At 36.8% G+C, this 22017-nt stretch overlaps 1 protein-coding gene across 1 annotated transcript in view; it reads left to right on the top strand.

The window, feature by feature from the left end:
* Nucleotides 1–22017, top strand: part of MYOM2 (myomesin 2) — a gene marked incomplete at its 3' end in the record, with an annotated part of 62367 nt that overhangs the window by 25870 nt on the left and 14480 nt on the right. Inside the window, exons 14-25 of the mRNA XM_010293913.1 lie at nucleotides 961–1087; nucleotides 6112–6290; nucleotides 6462–6576; nucleotides 7166–7322; nucleotides 7427–7533; nucleotides 9789–9833; nucleotides 10276–10412; nucleotides 13598–13742; nucleotides 13855–13914; nucleotides 15418–15485; nucleotides 19248–19361; nucleotides 20729–20816. Coding sequence (XP_010292215.1) covers nucleotides 961–1087; nucleotides 6112–6290; nucleotides 6462–6576; nucleotides 7166–7322; nucleotides 7427–7533; nucleotides 9789–9833; nucleotides 10276–10412; nucleotides 13598–13742; nucleotides 13855–13914; nucleotides 15418–15485; nucleotides 19248–19361; nucleotides 20729–20816 — 1342 coding nt within the window. The remainder of the gene's footprint in view (nucleotides 1–960; nucleotides 1088–6111; nucleotides 6291–6461; nucleotides 6577–7165; nucleotides 7323–7426; nucleotides 7534–9788; nucleotides 9834–10275; nucleotides 10413–13597; nucleotides 13743–13854; nucleotides 13915–15417; nucleotides 15486–19247; nucleotides 19362–20728; nucleotides 20817–22017) is intronic.

The raw sequence follows: 22017 nt of genomic DNA on the forward strand, positions 1-22017 counted from the left end.
AACTCTTGCTTAAATGAACGGCTTATGGCTTATCATAAGCAATGCAAGAAGGTATTTCATGTTAGAACACTCACCCATAAGTATCTGTTAGTGGGTTCATCAAGTGAGCTCCCTGGACCTTTGCTTTAACCTGTTACAGCTTCTCATGTCAATATATTGAGTACTGTTATCCCTAGGATGATGTAGCTGAAATGTGGAAGTACAATGTAGACCTCTGCAGTGGTAAAATCTTCAAATTAGACCCTTCCAGTACTCCAGCAGAGCAGTAAGGCCTGATAATTAATGTCCTGGTTTCAGCCAGGGTAGAGTTAATTTTCTTCATAGAAGTTAGCGTGAGGCTATGTTTTGGATTTGGGATGAGAAAATGTTGATAAGGTGCTGATGTTTTGAGCTGTTGCTAAGTAGTCAAGGACAGTCCAGCTTCTTGTGCTGGCCTGCAGCGAGCAGGCTGGGGGTGCACGGGGAGCTGGGAGGGGACACAGCTGGGACAGCTGACCCAGGCTGGCCAAAGAGATATTCCCTACCATATAACGTCATGCTCAGTATATAAAGCTGGGACGAAGAAGAAGGAAGGGGTGGAGGGACGTTCGGAGTTACGGCGTTTGTCTTCCCAAGAAACCATTACGTGTGACGCAGCCCTGCTTCCCTGGAGATGGCTGAACACCTGCCTGCCCATGGGGAGTAGTGAACAAATTCCTTGTTTTGCTTTGCTTGCGTGCGCGGCTTTTGCTTTACTTATTAAACTGTCTTTATCTCAAACCATGAGTTTCCTCACTTTTACTCTTCCGATTCTCTCCCCCGTCCCACCGTGGGGGAGTGAGCGAGTGGCTGCGTGGGGCTTAGTTGCTGGCTGGGGCTAAACCACGACATTAATTAACCAATACTTTTTTAAAAGTATTTAATTTATTAAAAGAATATAAATCATGGCTTTTGATATAATGCATTGTTTTTTCAAAAAAGGTAGAGGATTTGACAGAGGATGCCTTCTATGAATTCAAAGTTGCTGCTGCAAATCTGGTTGGAATAGGTCAACCTTCAGATCCCAGTGAGCATTTTAAGTGTAAAGCCTGGACTATGCCAGAACCTGGTAAGTCTATTAGTTATTAATGAATTTCAGTTCAATATAAATTCCTTAAAACACAGTCAGTGTAATGTTCCAGACAAACTCTGCTGGATGTCTTTTGATTAATTTCTGTCGTATTAGCTGTTGAGATTGCCATTGCTTCCAAGATCTCCTGTTAAAAGCTATCTCCACACCCCCACTGATGACATTGAACGTCCTGGTAAGTCGGTGACCTTTACTTATCTTGGCGAGTGTCTCCTTTCACTGCTCACATCAGCTCAGAGCAGAAAGTCTTCAGGCTTCAGTATATGTTTTTATCTCTATCAGCTCTTCATCCTCATTCCTAAAGCTCCACTTCACACTCACCACTTGTATGATATATAGGTATCTCTGCACCATAATTCACAGAATCACAGAATCATTAAGGTTGGAAAGGACCTCTAAGATCATCAAGTCCAACCGTTAACTCAACTCTACCATGCCTGCTAAACCATGTCCCAAAGTGCCATGTCCACATGTTTTTTGAACACCTCCAGTGATGGTGACTCCACCACCCCCCTGGGCAGCCTGTTCCAATGCTTGACCACTCTCTTGGTGAAGAAGTTTTTCCTAATATACAATCTAAACCTCCTCTGGCACAACTTGAGGCCATTTTCTCTCGTCCTATCTCTAGTTACTTGGGAGAAGAGGCCAACACCCTCGTCGCCACAACCCCCTTTCAGGTAGTTGTAGAGAGCGATAAGGTCTCCTCTCAGCCTCCTCTTCTCCAGACTAAACAACCCCAGTTCCCTCAGACGCTCCTCATAAGTCTTGTGCTCCAGACCCCTCACCAGCTTCGTTGCCCGTCTCTGGACACGCTCCAGCACCTCAATGTCCTTCTTGTAGTGAGGGGCCCAACACTGAACACAGTATTTCAAGGTGCGGCCTCACCAGTGCCGAGTGCAGGGGCACAATCACTTCCCTACTCCTGCTGGCCACACTGTTTCTGATACAGGCCAGGACGCTGTTGGCCTTCTTGGCCACCTGGGCCAAGACATTGCGGTCTATTAAGAATATTCCTGGAGTTTCAGACTCCAAAACTATGCTTTTTGGTCATAAATAAGACACAAAAGGGGCCTGTTTCTTGACACACAGGCAAGTAGCATAGTGTAGCTCACACTTTATAGCTAAAGTCTCCCAAGCTCAACTAGTGTGCAATCGAAAAACAATACATGTGTTTCCCCTGGATTGTACCAAGGTGTTACTTGAGGGATTATTATTAGCCAGGTGTTAGAACAAATATGCTAATAAACATACAGTAGGAATAACTGCATGCTAGTATTCAAGCCTATGTTTAGTTTGTCTGTAGTTTAGCTGACTAGATATAGCTGAAGGCTGTTAATTGCACTGCTATCCCTGTAAAAAAATTTAAATAAGAAGTATTGTGAATTCAGGACACCCAGCAAAAGAAAGTTAAATTTCAGTCTGCCTCATGTAAGCATATAAATTTGTGCCTTAATGTTAGACATCTAGGGAATTGGTTCCCCTCAGCAATGCTCGAGTATTGAATGAATGAGTTTTTGAAGGCCCATTCTGCTTTTTTTTTTGTAAAATACCCTTGCTCATACCAAGCAACACTTTTACTGAAGCTGTTTCTCATGTCTTGTACTGATTTGCCTAAACAAAGCATGTCACAGGGCAGCCCATAATGAAAACACAGGCACTTCCAACTTCAATATATTTCTACCTTCTTTTCCCCAAAATGCTGTAAAATACTGCTGTGTTGTTAAATTGAATTCTATTTATGACATGGAGCTTTGGTATGCGATTAAGGTTCCATTCTAATACTTGTTTATGTCATCAGAAGCTGTCTGACACCTACACACATCTGTTTCATGCTAAATGTTCATGCAGTTATTTTCTTAGTAAAGAAAAAAACCCCTAACTCATAAATCTGGTTTTGTAAGACTATTGGAATTTTTAGTGATTTCAAAAAGGCATAATTAGTATAAGGCAGGAGGAAAATTTCCATTTTCTTTTCTATGCTATACATAAAAAATAATTCTTGCCTGGAACAAGAAACAATTCAGTAAGATCATGGAATTATTTACTAGGAAAGACGCTCAATTGTCATCTAATGCAACTGCTTGCCCACGTGCAGGATCCACTATACCTGTCTTCTTCATAGAGTCTTGTCTAATCCATCCTTAAAGAATTCTACCCATGAAAAAGCCAGGTGCTTTGAACAGGATATATTCCTAATCTTACTATGCTTACAGTTTAAAAGTTTTTCTGATATTCCTGAATCCTTCTTCTTGCAATTTAAGCCTGTTTACTTCTTGCTCTGTCCACCAAGGACATGAAGAAGAGATTATTCTTCTCCTCTTTGCAACAGCTTTTCTATGTGTTTAAAGACTTTATCAAACCCCTAGCTTTCCCCTTAAATCGACAAAATCCAGTTCATGCAAACTTCCCCATAGATCATGTATTCCCTATCTCTAAATAAACAATTTTTTGCTATTCTTTGAACTTCTTCTAGTTGGTTCATGTCTGTCTTGAATGGCAGCTCACAAATGGGAGACATTATTTCAAATAAAGATTTTTCAGTGCTGAGCAGAGAAATGGTTATTCCATACCACCCACAATTATTTGCTTGCTTACAAATCCCCTTCTATTTGTCTTTTTTAAAAAATATTACACTGTTATGCTAAGTTCCAGGTTTACTTCTTTTTAATGCCCAGATTCTTTTCTGCAAAACTGCTTCTCAGAGAGTTGTTCTCCATGTTTTCTGGCAAAAATCTTCTGAGTTCATAAATTATACTTTCTGGATTTAATGACATGGCAAAGCTGTCAATAACAAAATGTCTAATCTCCTGACCTTAACACCCTTTGTGTTAATTGTATTTTCTTATAATTTTTTAATATTTAGTATAAATGCATCATCAGTGGAACAATTAATTTCCTTAAAGAAAGGATCTGTGATTTATAATCTCTACAGTGTTTTCAAAACATCAGTGAAATTGCCTAGTGTGTAAACAACTGAAGATTATCCTTCATTTTAAATGATATATAAAGAAATAAAATAAAAGGCACTTTCAGGAAATGAAGAGAGTGAAATTTCCATTTTCATAATGAACAATCTGACCTTTCTACTCCTTGGCTGATTAGATTGTTCTCATTGTGAAACTAGCTGAACAGAGAATATTGCATTCTTCCTGCTTAAAAATACCACCCCAAACAATCAACTCCCTTATCCCCCCTTCAAATTGCCAAACCTGTTAAAATATTTCACAAGCCTTTTTTAGAATAAGTTTTTAAACAATGGTTTAGCAATAATGAAAAGAAATAATTGAGATTTAAGACTGGGAGAAAGAGGCTGACCCTCTTCCCTGACTTACTAAAGATACTGAAGACTAATATAATGTGACTGCAATATACTCCCAGTGTAACCGAAATATTCTTCCACCTTTTGATATGGAAGGGAGGTTTCCTTAGAAAGGCCAAAACCCCTTGCAGGATTTCCAGCATGAGTGATGGATTCTTTGCCCAGAGCCCATAATTTTTTCATCCTTCTGCAGAACTCTAGTCTTAGGTATCTGTGAGCCTCTGCGAGTTAGCAATGATAGCTAGTGAATTATTTTACATGACTTCTTAAAAAAAAAAGAAACGTCTGTGGTCTCAGAATCCTCAGAATAGAACATACTTCATTACACATTTTCTTCTACTGTCTAGATTTCTAGCAGGTGCATCTGCCAGTGGAATTTTAATTATCTGTGGATATATAGTCATTTAGGTTGGGATTTTTAAAGAGCCCTGAGGGAAGGCTTTAGGCTCCTTGAAAACTGCAGTCTTTCCGTGAGAAATGTAGTATTTATCCTCATAAGGTCTGCAACAGGTTCTTATATGTTTCTTTTCCAAAATGTGCTTATCCACTATGGAGAAACACTTTTCTACTGCGTTTTTGTTTTTTTTTTTCTTTGCTGTATATTTGCTGAATATCATCCTTTACAAATTTCCTGTTCATTCATTACTGGTTAACATCATGTAGGCTGGAATGGAAATCAGGTTTATTTGTAAGGTTTTTCTACTCTGCTTTATTTTAAATAGTGTGATATGTTGTAGTGAAAATATCCTGAATTAGGCCAAACTGACAACACTGAGAAAATCCCTAAGTCTCAGGTACTTTCAGGTTTCCTTACTCTAAATTTAAAGCACATATAGCAAGTTTCCAGCTACATAATTGTGCTGAATATCAATATTCTGTAACAGGTGTTTTCACCATGGTAGGAAACCGATATGATTATGCCTTTATAGTCTACTGGTATAAATATATATAAAGAGTACAGTAAAAAATAAATGTTACAAGTTAACTCAAATGGCACTAGAACAGTTAAGTGAAGGAGAAGGAAAGTATAGTAGGGAGAACATAACCAACCTGATAGCTGCAAAGGTATGAAGTCTCACTTATTCATAGAGCATCAGGATGTTTTTGGCATAAATAGTTCTCTTAACAGATACCTTCTTGAGAAATTCTTCTTGGCTATTGTTATCCACCTCATAATGAAAAATTCTGTCAGGGAGCAAGAAGCTTGATCCAAAGTCCATTGATGCCAGTGGGTTTTGGAATAGTCTGAAGGATCATGGTTCATATATACCAACAAAAAATAAAAATACTGATGACAAGTTATGAACCCGAGTCAGGCTCAGTGAAGCAATTTTGATTTGGGAGTGGTGAATTAAATAGTAGACAAGAACCCCCTGTTACTTGTTAGAAAATTTTAAACTGCATGGATTTTCCACATGAATAACTTTCCCTTAAAATGGAGTTACTGAGATCTAGCTAAGAATGTATGCTTCCGAATACTAATGTCACTCACTGCATAAAGCAAGTATTGCTGTATACAGCCAAGAGAGGAAAATGACCAAAATGTCACATATTGTAAAGGATGAGATTTTTGAAAGCAAACACAGTCAAAACAAAATCAAAGTGGTGCATTTCAGCCTCTACAGGGCCAGTTTGCAAAGCTTTATTTTATTGAAGTGATCTCCCAATGTTTGAAATATTTTAGGTCCTGCTTATGGTCTCACGATTTGTGAAGTTAGAAATACATCGCTGGTTCTTCTGTGGAAAGCTCCTGTGTATGAAGGCAAAAGCCCTGTTACTGGGTATTTAGTGGACTATAAGGAAGTAGATACAGAAGACTGGATCACTGCTAATGAAAAACCTACTTCAAAGCCCTATTTTAAGGTAACATTTTCATTAGTTAACGTTAATTCAAAACTGAGTTCTAAAACCAGCTGACTGAGTACAACAAAGATGTGTATTTGAACTTGGGCTTCTGCTAACATCTTCATATAAGTAAATAAAAGAGTTTAAATATTGGTTTTTAAATCGGCTTTGCTCTTTATCTTGTTCAAGGTCACTGATTTACATGAGGGTCACACCTATGTTTTCAAAGTTCGTGCAGTGAATGATGCTGGGGTGGGCAAGTCATCTGAGATATCTGAACCAGTGCTTGTTGAGGCACGGCCAGGTAATGAGCTGTTTAATATCCTCTGGTTCTAAAATACTGAGATACTTAGAAGTGAATTTAATTAATCTGATTTGATATTGTAGCACAGATAAGTATTTCAGGAGTTAAAAAGCTCTTAGCCTTAAAGAAAAAATCATGTGGATACAGAGGTACTGTCAAGACTTTTTGCTTTACTTACTGCAGGAAATATTTGATAATCAGTTATTTTAGTTTTTATTCTCATAAACAACGGTGCTACTTGCTGTGAGTGAAAAGAAGTATGACAACACATTTATTAAAGCTTCAAGAGTGATAATAAAATTCATTTACTTAAACTTTTCATATCTTCTTATATTCAGTTTCACTTTCTAGATTTGTTTCTCAATAACTTTTTATTATTTGTAGTATTCCTTTTTTTTGTGTAGAGTAAGAATCTTGCTAGTATGTGATACTGAGTCAGCATATGACATAAACATGCTTCAAGATCTGCAAGTAAGATCAGTATCTGTTAATGAAGATGGACAAAATTTGCATGGGCTTTAGTGATCTCTGAATTGCAGCTCAAAAAAGAAATGTAGCCTTGACATTTGAGTTGATTCCTGTTTTTCAGGAACAAAAGAAATCTTTTCAGGTGTGGATGACGAGGGTAATATTTACCTGGCTTTTGAGTGCAAAGAAGCTACAGATGCATCTCATTTTGCCTGGGGTAAATCGTATGAGGAGATTGACGATTCTGATAAGTTCAAGATTGAAACAGAAGGAACTCAGTAAGTCATGCCAGTCTATCAAATTATTAGAAGTTTGTGCTGTTAAAAATCTCAATAACATGAGAAACCCCACTAATAATTTTCTTCTTTATTGATGATTTTAGTTCTAAACTGTACTTCAAAAATCCTGATAAATCAGACTTGGGAACTTACTCTATCTCAGTTAGTGACACAGATGGGGTTTCATCCAGCTTCGTTATGGATGATGAAGGTAAGGTCCTTACCATCTCAAATCTTTCTTCGTTTTATCACCTCAACTGCACTAAAAATTGTCCAAGAAAAAAAAATAATGCCACTAAGGGGTAATGATTTTAAACTAAAAGAGGGTAGATTTAAACTAGATATAAGGAAGAAATTTTTCACCACGAGGGTGGCAAAACACTTGAAGATGTTGCCCAGAGCAGTAGTAAACTGGAAACATTCCAGGTCAGATTGGACGGGGCTCTGAGCAGCCTGATCTAGTTGCAGATGTCCCTGCTCGTTGCAGGTGGGCTTGGACTAGATGACTTTAAAAGCTCCCTTCCAGCCCAGGGATTCTATGATTCTATGATTCTCTCTTATGCATTAAGGAAAAACAAAAAAGACCACGCAACAGGCTTTCTGTGATTGCCTATTTTTCTGATTATCACAATAATGAAAGTTGGGTTAATTTAAGGCAATATTGTCTTTAAAAAAAGATAACATGCCCTATTAGAATTGTTTTCTTTATGCTGGGACTATAATTCTGTTTGCAAATATCTGTTACACTTTCAGTTAAATGTCTGAAAATGCTGCTTTTTTACTGTTTTGTGAATCTCTTTCTCTAGTATGTCACTTTTGTTGTGCTTTGACTTTATAGGCTTTCACATCTCATAATAATTGGTTTTCTGTTAGCTGTAAAGTTACCATCAGACCTCTGTTTGCCAAGGAGCCTAATATAGAGACAGAGCTTAAGGATCTAGATATAGTTTCATATAACTGAGATACAGAGAATTAGTAAGAAGAGTCTGAGAAAAAGGATGTTGCTTTAACAAGATCTGAATACGTTGGGTTAAATTCAGATTAGTTTTGTTTTATTTCATTGTAGTTATTTTGTTTCACTGGAGTTGCAATGAATTTGCTTCAGTCTGGCTTTGGTTTACCATTGAGAGGTGCTGAGGTGAAAGGCAAAGGAGGAGGACTTTGCTGTTTTTAAAATAGCACCAAAATTACTTTGGTGCTTTCCTGCTCCATAGGCTGTAATTGCTATGCCCAGTTCCTTAAGCATGAACATCCCTCTACTTACCTTCTTTCTAAGTCATTTAAGGAGAGGAGATGAGACTGAGTGTGAGTCTGATAGTAGCCAGGACTTTTATGACGGTGCGAACCATGTCAAACCTCCCATTCAAAGTAGGTGTTGAGAAGAAATTCCATGTACAGCCACAAAAAATATGGTTCTCCAGGACATGGACCATTTAGGTGGACTCTAAGTCATTACCAATATCTGCTTCTTCTAGGGAAGCTAAACTTGTAAAATTTTTAATTTTCCAGTGAATACTGTAGGAAAAAGATATGCATTGATCATGGGAGCTTCCCTTTGCCTTAGTTTTGAAGCATCACCCTGGAGCCTATCTGTAGGTCTTGTCACCATCAGTCCTAACTTCGAACGTTTTTTTGTAGAAGAGCACTGAATGTGTTTCCCACCTCATACTTAGTCCATGTTTTCCTTGGTCATATTTGTCATTCAAAATTACACTTTTATTTGTACTGGGTCCCTTCACAAATGTCAGATTTTGTATCTTGGCATTGAAAACCATTATTTCACTGCCCACATATGTTCTCAAATGCTCTAAATTCTCCTGTAATTTTGCTAAATCCTCGACCATGCCATAAATCCTTGCTAATTTCCTTTGGTCTTTACATCAACTGTAAATTTGGAATTGGGTGTAATGTTAATCTTCCAAATCTTTATTAGTAATGAATGTGATAAATAGGGTTAGCATGAAAATCTAACAAAGTGATTTCTAGATTCTCATGTAGCCTTTATGAGGATATACTGCATTAAATAGAACTTTCTATACCTTTTTCAGACTAACCTGCACTCAATCTTATTTCCTGCCACAGTAAAATAAGCTTGTCAGGTACAGTGTCAAAAAGGAAACCAGTAGATAAAGGAACCCCATACACTAATTAGAAACTATTGTCTCCCATCTTTTGTTTAAATCCCATTGAGAGTTTAAAATAGTCTTTGTCCCTCCTTTAGATTCTTCTGCATAAGAAAGTGTGCATGAAAATGCATGAAATATGAACATTCTCTAAATTCATGTATCAGAATTTTAAGTTTCTTAAATCTTAATTTTTAGTCATCATTTTCTGAAGAGAATTTGGTATTTCACACATAAGACTTAAGGAGTTTATTTGTTGATGCTGATATGTACCTTCTTTGACATTAATTTTCTGACTATTTTTCAGAATACATTAAAACATAAGTATTTTTCTTAATTTCAGAGCTTGAACGTTTGATGGCATTAAGCAATGAAATAAAGAATCCAAGTAAGTGGAAGATCTGAATCCATTTGATACTTCTAGAAGAAATACAATTACATACTAATGACTGGAGTTCCAAAATGGTTCTTCCTGAGACAATGGCAGCTTCATTTTTCATGGACCAGCTTGCTTCCTTATCTTTCCATTCTTTTAGAAGAATTCTATCTTGCATTCGAAATTTAATTTGGCAATAGAATATAGGTTGCTACTACCCAATCCTTAAACACTGTGAAAACTATAAGGTGTAAATTCTTTTCTCCCTTTGAGATATTAATTCAAAAATCAGCCAAAGACTGTAAGACAGCACAGACCTCTTTTCCCTTGATGAAATTTTTTCTATACCCAGCATTCCGTAAATAATAGGGAGATACTAATATTTTACTACAATAATCCTATTTCTCGCAAGGATTCATGCATTATTGACTTTTGATTGCTTTTCTTTCTGCAGCAATACCTCTGAAATCAGAATTAGCTTATGAGGTTCTTGAGAAAGGAGAAGTTCGTTTCTGGATTCAGGCTGAAACCTTATCACCAGATTCTACTTTCAGATTCGTTATTAATGATAAAGAAGTTGAAAACAGTGATGTAAGTACATATGGAGTACTATATATCCATGATTTTGTTTAATAAACTTTTATGCATTAATAGGTATTCTACCTTTATAGTTGCTTAAAACCGTGTTATTAAGGTCTGATAATACCTGAAGGGAATGACAATCTTTAACTCGAATCTTTTTTGCAGTATAGCATTCCTGTTGAAGAGTGAGTCTAATAATACTAAAAAAAAGAGAGCAAAATTTAACTCTCACAATTCCATATTCATTTAGGGTAGCTAGATGACCAACAGACAAAGAGAAGTTAGACACAGACCAGTATTAAAACACATCTGATTAAAAGTAGTGCACAAATGCTTTAGGAAAATAGCTCAAGAGAAACAAGCTGCTTCAAGTACAGTTTTGGATTCCAAACCAGCAAGATGTGCTGTTCCCAGAGACTCTCTGAGGCTACTGCTATTAGTTTTACATATAGCGTGGGAAGCGCTTGACAATGCAACAATGGTCATAGATATAAAACTTGTAGATGTTATCACTTTTTTTGTTTTTTAATAAATTTTGGCCTAGACATTAGATGTGCATTGAATGGCTACACGGAGATGAAATGGCAGGCCACCAGCTTCCTGCATTTTTATAGCTCTAGGATGACCTTTCGTAGAAAGGGACACAAAAAAAGTGGTCAGATTGGGCTGAGAAGAAAGCGAGGTCATGTCTTTGCAGGGCTCGGGTATGGTTCATCTATTGGGCATAAAGTAGAGCACTGGAAATATCTCTTTCTGTGAGGAATCCACCTCTAGTGCAGCTGTTTGAAAGGTTCAGTTTATTCCTGAGGATGCAAAGCCTGGTTTTGGACAGAGAAGCTTATCAGCATTTCTATACGAAAGAAACATTTTATACGAAAGAAACAAGCAAAGAACATTTACTTTACTTACATATTGACAAGTGGAAGAATTATTTCTGAGAAAAATACTTCTCTGTTTTTCTTACTTTAAGAAATAATAAACTATAGCACTGAAAACCTGAATATTAGTGACTAGGATGTATTGAAATGACAATATTCTGTCTTGGCAATGTTAGTGAAACAGAACAAGCTATTTTTAGTTCGCATATGTTTTGGAAGCGTTGACATCAGAGAGAAGTGGAGCTGCATTATTTCAACTCTTTAATTAGTAGCCCACAGGTGACATTTACGTTTGGAGACTGATGATATTTTTGTGGAAAGTCACATAAAAGCCTAGTATTTATGGTGCCCATAAAACCATTGAACTTCATCTTGCTGCATAATGGCAATAGTTAGAAGCCTAATTACACTCTAAAACCTGCCTGGAGACTGGGCTACAGTCAGTGAACATGCTCAATAGACCGTTGTGGTGGTGAATTGTAGTCCGATTCTTGACATTGGCTTGAAGTGATAAATTTTTCCTTCTAGGTCCTAACAGGGAAAGGTTTTCATAAGATTTCAAAATAATCTGAGAATGGAATGAACTGGACCCCATTTAATCACCTGTCATTTTAATCTTTTAATATTTTTTTCCTTTACCCAAAAGCAAGAAATAAAAAAAAAAAATCTACAAGTGGGATAAAGAATCAAAGTAAAACACATCTTGCTCTTCTTTTTCTCCTTCTGGCAAATCTCAATTTAACATTCTCCCTGAGAACTCATGAAACAAATGTAAGTGTTGTCCTTCACCTCTGTGGGCTGTGAGAAGTTGAATTTGCACTTTTTGATAGTTTGGCAAAGTTTATAGCTTCAGTCCCTCAAAGCTGAATCAGATATGTTTGTGGGGTAATTGCTAGTAATTTTGGACCAGTACTTAAAGGTTCTTCCACTTAAAAAAGTGGTCCTAGAGGGTTTAGTAAGTGGTATTTTTACTGGCTTTTTTTTCCTTTCATTCTTTCTTCCCCTTTTCTAAACGTTAGCTACCTGTGGTTTTAGGTAGCTTTTTCTAGTTTTAGAGTCCTATAAAAAGGTTAATCAAAACATTCTGTTACTAAGGCATTGTGTTTCCTTTTAACAGTAGCAGGTCTATAACAATTTACAGCATAGATCTCCTTCTAAACATTTACTTTTTGTGACATTTACTTTTCTGTCCCATCATGAACAGAACAGTTAGTGTGTAATATCCTTGGCCACATTGGTTACCTAAAAGTATTCACTACGTAACTTCTGTGGATTATTTTTACTTTGCTTTAGGAATTTGTTAGTTGAGATTCAAACAACATCACTGTTAGTGGGACACACAGTCCTCATGGTTGTTACTCACTGAATGAAAGATATGACTTAGTAAAAGTTGGTTGTATCTAAAATAGTACCTGCAAATTCAAAACACACATTTTGTAAGTATTGTCCAATATTTGCTTGCAATTTTCCGTTTCCTTGACAATGCCTGCCAATAATTTGTCTTTCTTGAATATTTAATAGAAAATAAACATAAAAAGGACACAAACCGTGAAAAGCATATTTAACTTTGAATTCAAGTCAATATTTGGTGTTTTGGGTCTTCTGCAAGTACCTTAGTAGGTAACTAGATGTTTTGACAGAATTCTAATTCTCTTTTGCTGGACTTTGTTGATCTTTTTAGTTCCAAGAAGCTTTTTTGGTTTTGCATAAGTTACTGTTCTCATGGTCTTGCGCTCAAGTGGTCTTTGAAAGGAATACCTACCATTAGATGAGCAAATCCTTTCCTAAATAAACTTTTTTAGTGAGAAAATAAGATCCAGTATTGAGCTGATACGTATGTCTCAGAGATATTTAGTAGTGATGACTTTTGGATTTGTTGTGATGTATCTATTTGGAGATCCACATTTGTGTCCACAAACATAACACTTCCAGTTATTTCTGGACCCTGCTAGGAATATTGCTTCAGCCTAGCAAAACCCCTTGTTGAACTGGAAGTTGTAATGCAGTTAAAGGCTGGCTGTGTAGGCTTTTCTTCAAACATGCATAGTGCCATAAACTATTATTTTTAAATCCAAGCCAGCTGTATTATGGTGACTCGAGGATTCCAAAAGCAGCTGCACACAGAGGTTTCTGTCCCTACTGTGACCTTGTTGTACAAGAGTAAATATAAGCACAGCGCTGTTTCCATAGTTTACAATTAAAAGGACATGACAAAGATTGAGTTTGAAGGCAGGGATATAAAACATGATTAATTTGGTAGGGAACTGTAAGTAATTTACACTATACTACAGTAAAGTTATTATTTGTTTATTTCAGAGGCATAAAATAAGTTGTGACCGTTCAAATGGCATTATAGAAATGGTGATGGACCGATTTACAATTGACAATGAAGGTACCTACACAGTACAGATTCAAGATGGAAAGGCCAAGAACCAGTCTTCATTAGTACTCATTGGAGATGGTATGTTCCCTGAAGCATTGAAACTGTGACTCTGATGAAGAAATGAACTTCAATTATTCCTTGAGTAATTTTGTGATTAACTCATTTTTCATTCACCTCTTCTAAAATTTAGCATTCAAGGCAGTATTGGCTGAGTCCGAGCTCCAGCGAAAGGAATTTCTCAGGAAGCAAGGTAAGACAGAGTAGGTTGGTGACTTTAGGCCTAGTTTGCTGCTAATGATGCATCCCTTGTGAATACTAAGTGCTTCAACTTCCACTGGTCTCATTAGATGAGTACATTGCACAGTTGGAGGAGACACTGAACCCTTGGTGGATCTTATTTTCCAACATTGTCATATGATACATGCAAGTTGTGACAGAGCTTTCACTAAGTAGAGAAATAAAGTGGGAGTCCTTACAAAAGGTTATCTTTGCTCAATACTCACGAGAAGTGTGCCTGCTGTAGGGTCTGATCCAACAGAACATTGCAGCATGTTTAGTTTTAAGCATAGAAATTGTCCCTTCAATATAATTGACAGAAGAGTAGACAGCATAGTGTCAGACATGGAAGATTTAAAACCTGATCCTGTGGTTTCTGTCCAGGCAAAATTCTAGGAACTAAATTTATATTTGTTGCGTATTTGTTATACAGTTACGGAGTTTGTTATGTAATTGTTATTGATACTGTTTGCAGCTGAAAATAAGAATTACTATTAAATACCTAATTCAGAATTCTATCACTGTGAAATCCTTAAAAAATCGAGTTTGAGCTCTAGTTTGTAATTTTTACTTGGCAAGCATATGGCTTTTAAGATGAAAGTAACAATAATAATTAAAAGCATTTATTATAAATAGCTTAGTTAAGATTTTCTACATAAGCAATGTAATTCTACTATTTTCTTTTTTTGGTGGGGATTATTTTTTAAAAATAGATTTAAAAAATAAATTGTACCACTTACAGCATAAACTCACAGGATCTTTCAGTTCTCAATGATTTAAGTGAAAGTCTGGGACTTTGCTAACTCGCAGTTCTGGATATTGCACTTATGGGCCCTGGTCCTGCAGACACTAAAACATGTACATTTACTGACATGAGTAAACACAGTAACTTTAAAAAGGCTATGTATGTCAGTAAATTTACTTAAGGGTATATGTATTTGCAAGATTGGAACCTCAGTGGGGAAAAGGAATATTTCCTGTTCTGCTTGTAAAGTTTAATAATTTTTTTAACTTCATATAATTTGGACAAATAATGTCTGGCATGGGATTTTTGCTTTGAGCATTTAATTGGTGTTTGGATACATTTTTTTATTCTTCAATTCCCTTTGCATTAAATACACAGTTTGTACACTTGTTTGTAGCTACTCTGTTTCTTTCCTATGCTTAGTTGGCAATTGGGCGTAAGCATATTTAGTAAGCTAATGTGTTTCACTCACTGTTTTACATTTTGGAATACTACATGACTTATGATACAGAGATGAGCCTCAGGTTTCTATAGCTGTAGTGTAGGTACCTGGGTCAATATGATAAAAACTTACTGCAGGATTCTCCTTCTAGTGCATGGGTAGCTCAGGAGTTCCCTCTCATCATTCTGGTGTAAGGATGTTATAATTGTCATCCATTTTCTTTCTTTCACTTGATCTCTCTGATAGTCTTCATTCTACAACATATACTTTAAGACAATTTTATTTCTTAGGTCCTCACTTCTCAGAGTTTTTGTATTGGGAAGTTACAGAGGAATGTGAAGTTTTACTTTCTTGTAAGGTGAGGAAATATCATGAAATAATTTGTTAGAATGTGCTAGTTAAAAATTGCACTAGGAAAATGTGAGGAAAGATTTTCATATTTTTAAAATTAAAAGTTTCATATTAAAACTTTTTTTTTATTATTTAGAAATGTTTAAAATCAAAATTTCTGACTTACGACTCTTCAGCAGTAGTCTTCATTAACACAAAAAAATTACAGGACATATCTAAATGTGTTAGGTGATCTAATTCTTTATTATAATTATGACCCATAAAAATCATTTAAACAAAATATTCATCCTTTTATGTTCTGTCTCCCTTCCTCAAAAAATATCCACAAAAAACCTGAGTTCAAACTCTTTCCTCATTGTTTTCTGATTTGGAGGTTCCTCTAACAAAGCACCTGTTATTTAATCAACTGTAACCAAACATGCAACAAAAGCTTCTGGAATTAAAGTTATAAAACATGATTTTTATTATATTTGACTAATGACTTTTGAATCTTAACTAATGCTAATGTGCATGGAATTCAGAGTAACTTCTGCCATTAATATTTTTATATGCCAGTCCAAACTGCTATTTTTTCATTTTTGTTGCTCTTCTAGAGTGACTAATTAGAGGTCTGAATAACTAAGCTAATTGAATTCAACAGGCATCAAACTCTTATTCGCTGCCTTTTCCTGTAATATAGACTCTTCTGTATTAATTTTCTCCACTTCTTTTGAATAAGTTTTTGGCTTTTAATTAGACTAACTTGAATCATTCATTATGAACCATTTACATGCACATTTGTGGGGTTTTTTTCCTTCCTTTCTTCTGCTCAGTAATTAGGAGACTTTTAACCTCAACTTATTCCCAGCAGAACTGACCTGGGTGGTGAAGCTGCCATTCTGTGTGCCCCCATTTCAGGTCTCAATACTCATTAGCCAACATGGTACCTCAGCTGGTACTGAGCTGCATAGCTGGAGTACTTTAAATCCTGACACGCATTTGCCTCAGGCATGAACCCTGCTTGTCCTCTCCTTCACATGGGGAACTAAATGTTGCTGAACTAGTTATACTAGTGTTAATTGTCTACAAATTAATCTGAAATTATCCTTCTTTTCAATGACTGTTGAGCCTGTTCATATCACTGAAACTATGAAAGGCTGAGCGTCTGATTACATGCTTCTCACCACTGTACTTTTTGTTCATAAGGCCAGAACGTTTTATGTAAATGCAATCTAGGATGTGGGTTGTTAGCACACTCATCATTTTAACTATGCCATTGACCTTATAATGTTTGTTACTGTTAGTATGTGAGTGGCCATTAGGTTCACATGGTACTGTTGCTTATGCCTGTTTAACTGATATTTGTACATAGGAAGAGTTTGAACAATAAAGCCTGGATTTGTCCTATGAATTTCAGATGCCTGACATTCATGTTAAAAGTGTGGCTGCTCTGGGCTATTTCTGTGTCAATAAAAACATCCAAGGAACAATCCCTGCCTCCCTAGGCCATATCATAGCACTTGACCTGGGTTTCTTCTAGGCTTTATTTAGTGCTCCTGTGCAAGAATAATTGTTGTGGGTGTTTTTACCTCTTGAAAGAGCCTGGGATAATGTGAAAGATGTACATGTAAGAGAAGGCTTTTTGCCTTGACTTTCTCAAAGGCCGTGGCATGAAATAGGGGGGTTAGGAAACCAGGACAACTGTTAGCTTGAGTAGAGCAGAGGACTGACTGTATGATCCAGGTCCATAACAGTAATGATGAATAAATGATGAACAAATGATGATGAACAAATTCTATCATAAGAGAATATATCAAAAGTAATACACATTAACTCACGTACCATTTATTTTCTATGTGATTGGACCTAATTAACTGTTGATTGACTTAGTATTTAATTCTGAAATAGCTGGGATTAATGACCATGTTCTTGGTATTGTAGCCCCTGCATGCCAGTGGGACATGTCTGTCCATCTGAATGATAATTGTATGGTGTTTGCTTTTTATTATGTGTTTATTTTCCTTCATATGCCAGCATCTACTATAATTTTTCTTCAAGTACCTCTAAATTTCAGAACATTCAGAAGACACCTGCTTTTACATAACTTTGACCCTTATTTGTACTGTGTCTGTTAAAAACAAGATTTTTGGTGTGTGGCTAAACAGCGAAAAAGGTAACTTTTCATAGTAAATGTCAACATGAAATAACTTTGGCACTGCAAATTGCATGTGTCTGAAACTCAGCCTATTTATTGTCCGATCGAGTGCTAACAGTCTTTGATGAAAAATTGTTGAAAAGTATTAAAACCTTGTTCCTTCAGGCTTGTTCAAATGAAATTGCCACTCATGTCATATGACTACAGGAATAGCCACTTTGTAGTTACTGGTAAATGTAAAATGCTGCTCATTTTTCTCAAGCAAGGCATTGCTTTGGGCCAGGTTGTGATGTCAAATACTCTGTCAGACATCCATAACAACCACAACTGGTTATTAAGCAGCAATATATGTGATTAATTTGAGCAGGTTTTATAGACATGTCCAGGAATAAGTATAGGAGGCCCTCCTATTTGTCTAGTCACCTCTATAGAGAGCTTTCATGGAGCTGTTCATCTACAGAATGACTTCTCTCATGTGAAAGGGTTAGAAATTGGTGTATGTTTTTTTCCTCCAAGCAAGCTACTTGAAAACTATTGCAAATCTGTATTAACTTCTGGGCTGCCCTCTATCCATTTGTTCAGTTCTTTTTTAAGGAGGCTTTTTAAAGGAACTGCCTGGGGACTGAAAAATGCCCTGCCAGCTCTGTCCCACCAAAGCGACGCTGACTGGAAATTCAGGCTACACATGGAAATACCATTGCATTTTTGTGATTTTTAGAAGGGTATGGGGATAGTGATGTCAAATAAACCATAGTGTTTCTGAAAGGGAGAAAAATAAAAAATATTGCCAGGGTTTCTAAAAAGAGCTGGACTTTTAACTTCTTTGAATTCAGTTTGAGGTCATTCATCCAGCGATATTTTAAACATCACCAATACACAATTTATATTTCAAAATTATAGCAGTACTTGAGGCATAGCTGTAGTCTATTTATGCATTGCTTAGACAAACTGCTGTTACTACAGCAAAATTTTGGCTTTCAAGCAAGTTCTCTGCATTTGTGCTATGTTGTTAAGCCCCTTTGTGTTGCGAGAGACGACAATTTCTAGGATTCCTCAAGTCTTTTTACTTCCCCTAGGACACAGTGTAGCAGAAAAAAAGGATTTCTGATGCAGCTTGCAATTTTGAAGTCTCAAATGCTTTCAGAATAGTAATTTTATTTGCTGTCTGCAATATAGCCCTGAATGACATTGCTTAGGTAGCTGGGATAAATCTGCAAATTGTCTGAAGTCTCTCTAAGACAGGGCCTAAGTCCTGTGCTACAGCTCTCTGGAGACACACGGCAAACACAAAAAGATAAAGGAGGGTTAAGCAGCTCTAATTTCAAAGATACTTCTCACAGGTACCTCTAGACAAACTACCATAAAACCCTCTAAGGGAAGAGATTGACAGGATTGCCTTTAGGGATATGACAGGGCTCTGAAGCTGTAAGCTGTATATTTCTGACCATTTCTGTGTTGCAAATAAATACCGTAGGACTGAGATTTGCTTAGCAGAAATTGGTTTTTTACTTAGCTTTATTTGACATGAGTTATAAAAAAATTGGCTTCTTATGTTGACAGTACCTGTGTGACTACCTACAGTGCAATGCCTTTTTCAGGACACAGCCAGGCTTATATGCCTTTTCTGTTGTACAGGTTGCAAACACAAAGAAGGAGACTGTTTTCAAGTGGTATAAGGACGGTTCTGGGATTGATGTTGATGAGGTGCCTGATCTGCAGAAGGGAGAATGTCACCTCAGTATTCCCAGGGTATAGTATCACCTATTGATTAGAAATGACAGCTTCTGCTTAACACGCTATAGATTTGCCAGGCAGAGCACTAAACCAGCTATCATGACTTCTGTGAACCATTTTAAGAAAAAGCATATTTGCTACCCTTCAATTAGCTGGTGAGTAACTAATGCTAGTAAAACAGCATCTATTTTTGTTACCAGCTCAGACAGGTCACGCTTAAGTTGCTTCAGCATCCTTAGGTGAACTCCATTTCATTCTTTCTTATTGCTCCTTGATTTTTCAATTGGTTCAAGCACCTCATTTCTGACAATGTTTCAGTTTTATTGCCTAAAATGAATAGGTTTGAGGTATATGGCTTTGTAAGATTTATCTTTATGCAAACAGTATAACTTAACTTGTGTCTGAAGTCTTAGCTTGCATAGCTGCTGTCTTCGTCAAGTGCCAAAACCTCCTCAGATTGAGTTTTTCTGCTTTCAGCATAATGCGTATTGCATTTAATGGATTTATTTATTTAATTTGTTGGTTTCATATTCTTCTAATTTCCTTCCTTCATTTCACTTGCAAGAGGGTACTGACTTTCCAGTGGCTTTATTTTTCTTGAGTAGACTTTTTTGGGGAGGGTGATTTCTGCTTGGCTTGAATTGCTCTTATTATGTGTCATTCAATTATATGATACTTCCACTATAATTTATTTGTTTGTGGACTTGTATAAGTCTAAGAGTCAATTAAATAACCTCCAATCTATATATAATTATTTAGATATTTTCCTTCAAGTTTTAAAATAAATTAAAATAAAAACACCCAAACCAAACCCCCCTGCTGCCTCTAATGCAATATCACTGCATTAGATTTAAGAATGTAAGCTCTCCTAGGGTAATCAATTCATTATTTACCTCACATAGATATAATGTGACTACAGTTGCTGCTTGAATGTAAGCTACTGAGTTGATATTTGGACAATTAAAAGATATAGATCTGTTGTTATGCTTTACATAGATTGATTCAAAAAAGTAATCATTTTGGTTGAAGGAAAATTGAATTTCTAAAGTCTGTGTGGGTTGAAGTTACCTTCTGTTACATCTTGCTAAACTACTTGCAATTTCTACTGACCAGGATCAATCTTGTTTGTCTTTTTGGATCAGAGGCAAAAACATGATTTCTCAAGGCCAAAATCAGAATATGTTTTAAGCTTAAGAACTAACTACAGCTCCCTAAAAAAGCATGCGCAATCCATTCATATTTCCCATCTAATCTCTGGTAAGATTATTTAACCAGATTGCGGTACCAATGTATGTTTTTTGATTTAGAAAATCATGCAGGGGTTGAGCAAATGTTGTACTATTATCAAGTTTGTCACTAAATGTCCTGTATTTTCCTTGTAGCTGTCTCGCAAAGATGAAGGAGTTTATAAGGCGACACTATCAGATGATAGAGGTCATGATGTATCTACTCTTGAATTATCAGGAAAAGGTAACATTCAGTTTACTGTATTGAAATTATGATCTCCAAATGTTCACAGAATCATAGAATCAAAGAATGATTCTGGGTTGGAAGGGACCTTAAAGATCATCTAGTTCCAGCCCCGCTGCCATGGACAGAGACACCTGGACCATATTCTCAAGAGGTGTCAAAGATCTATCCTTGCAAATAGCAAGCTAGCAAACATTTTTGGGGTCCTTTGCATTTCAATTCTCTTCTTATGTTATAGAGGCCTGAACTGCAGATCACCAGTTTAGGAGGGGCGACACTGGGCATTGTAATGATTAATCTCTAGCACTCTGACAGGCAAGAAATGAAGTAGGTTTCTAATCAGACAGATGTGCCCTTTTATGTAAGATCTTTTGTAGAGAGCTCTCTCTCAAATTTGTTAAGCTTTAATAGCTACAAAAAATCCTAAAGCACCAAAGTGCTGAATATGTTGGTGTGGGACTGTCAGTGGGGACTGAGATTTATTTTGTTTGTAAAATTGTAGAACTGTTTTGTCAGTAAACTCCAGTTGGCAACTCAACCCCACACAGTCACTTGTTCACTCTCCCTCAGTGGGAGGGGGGAGAGAATTGGAAGGGAAAAAGGGAGAAAACTCATGGTTTGAGATAAAGACAGTTTAGTAGGTAAAATAAAAGCTGTGCGTGCAGGCAAAGCAAAACAAGGAATTCATTCACCACTCCCCGTGGGCAGGCAGGTGTTCAGCCATCTCCAGGGAAGCAGAGCTCCATCACACATAATAGTTACTGGTGAAGGCAAACACCATAACTCCGAACGTCCCCCCCTCTTCCTTCTTCCCTTAGCTTTTACTGCTGAGCATGATGTCATATGGTATGGGTTATCCCTTTGGCCAGCTGGGGTCAACTGTCCTGGTTGTGTCCCCTCCCAACTTCTTGTGCACCCCCAGCCTGCTCGCTGGTGGGGAAGTCTGAGGAACAGAAATAAAAGGCCTTGACTCCGTGCAAGAACTGCTCAGCAATAACTAAAACATCCTTGTGTTATCGACACTGTTTTAGTCACAAATCCAAAACACAGCACCATACAAGCTGCTAGGAAGAAGATTAATTTTATCCCAGCCAAAAACAGGACAATGGTGGAGTTAGCTTTGAAATGTAAATGATAAACAGAGAAGTTTAGCATGAATGAGGCCCTGGAAGACTGCATCTTGTATGGGACAGGTTGGTTC

Source organism: Phaethon lepturus, unplaced genomic scaffold (assembly GCF_000687285.1).
Source record: "Phaethon lepturus isolate BGI_N335 unplaced genomic scaffold, ASM68728v1 scaffold8269, whole genome shotgun sequence".
In the NCBI taxonomy this organism is placed as follows: domain Eukaryota; kingdom Metazoa; phylum Chordata; class Aves; order Phaethontiformes; family Phaethontidae; genus Phaethon; species Phaethon lepturus.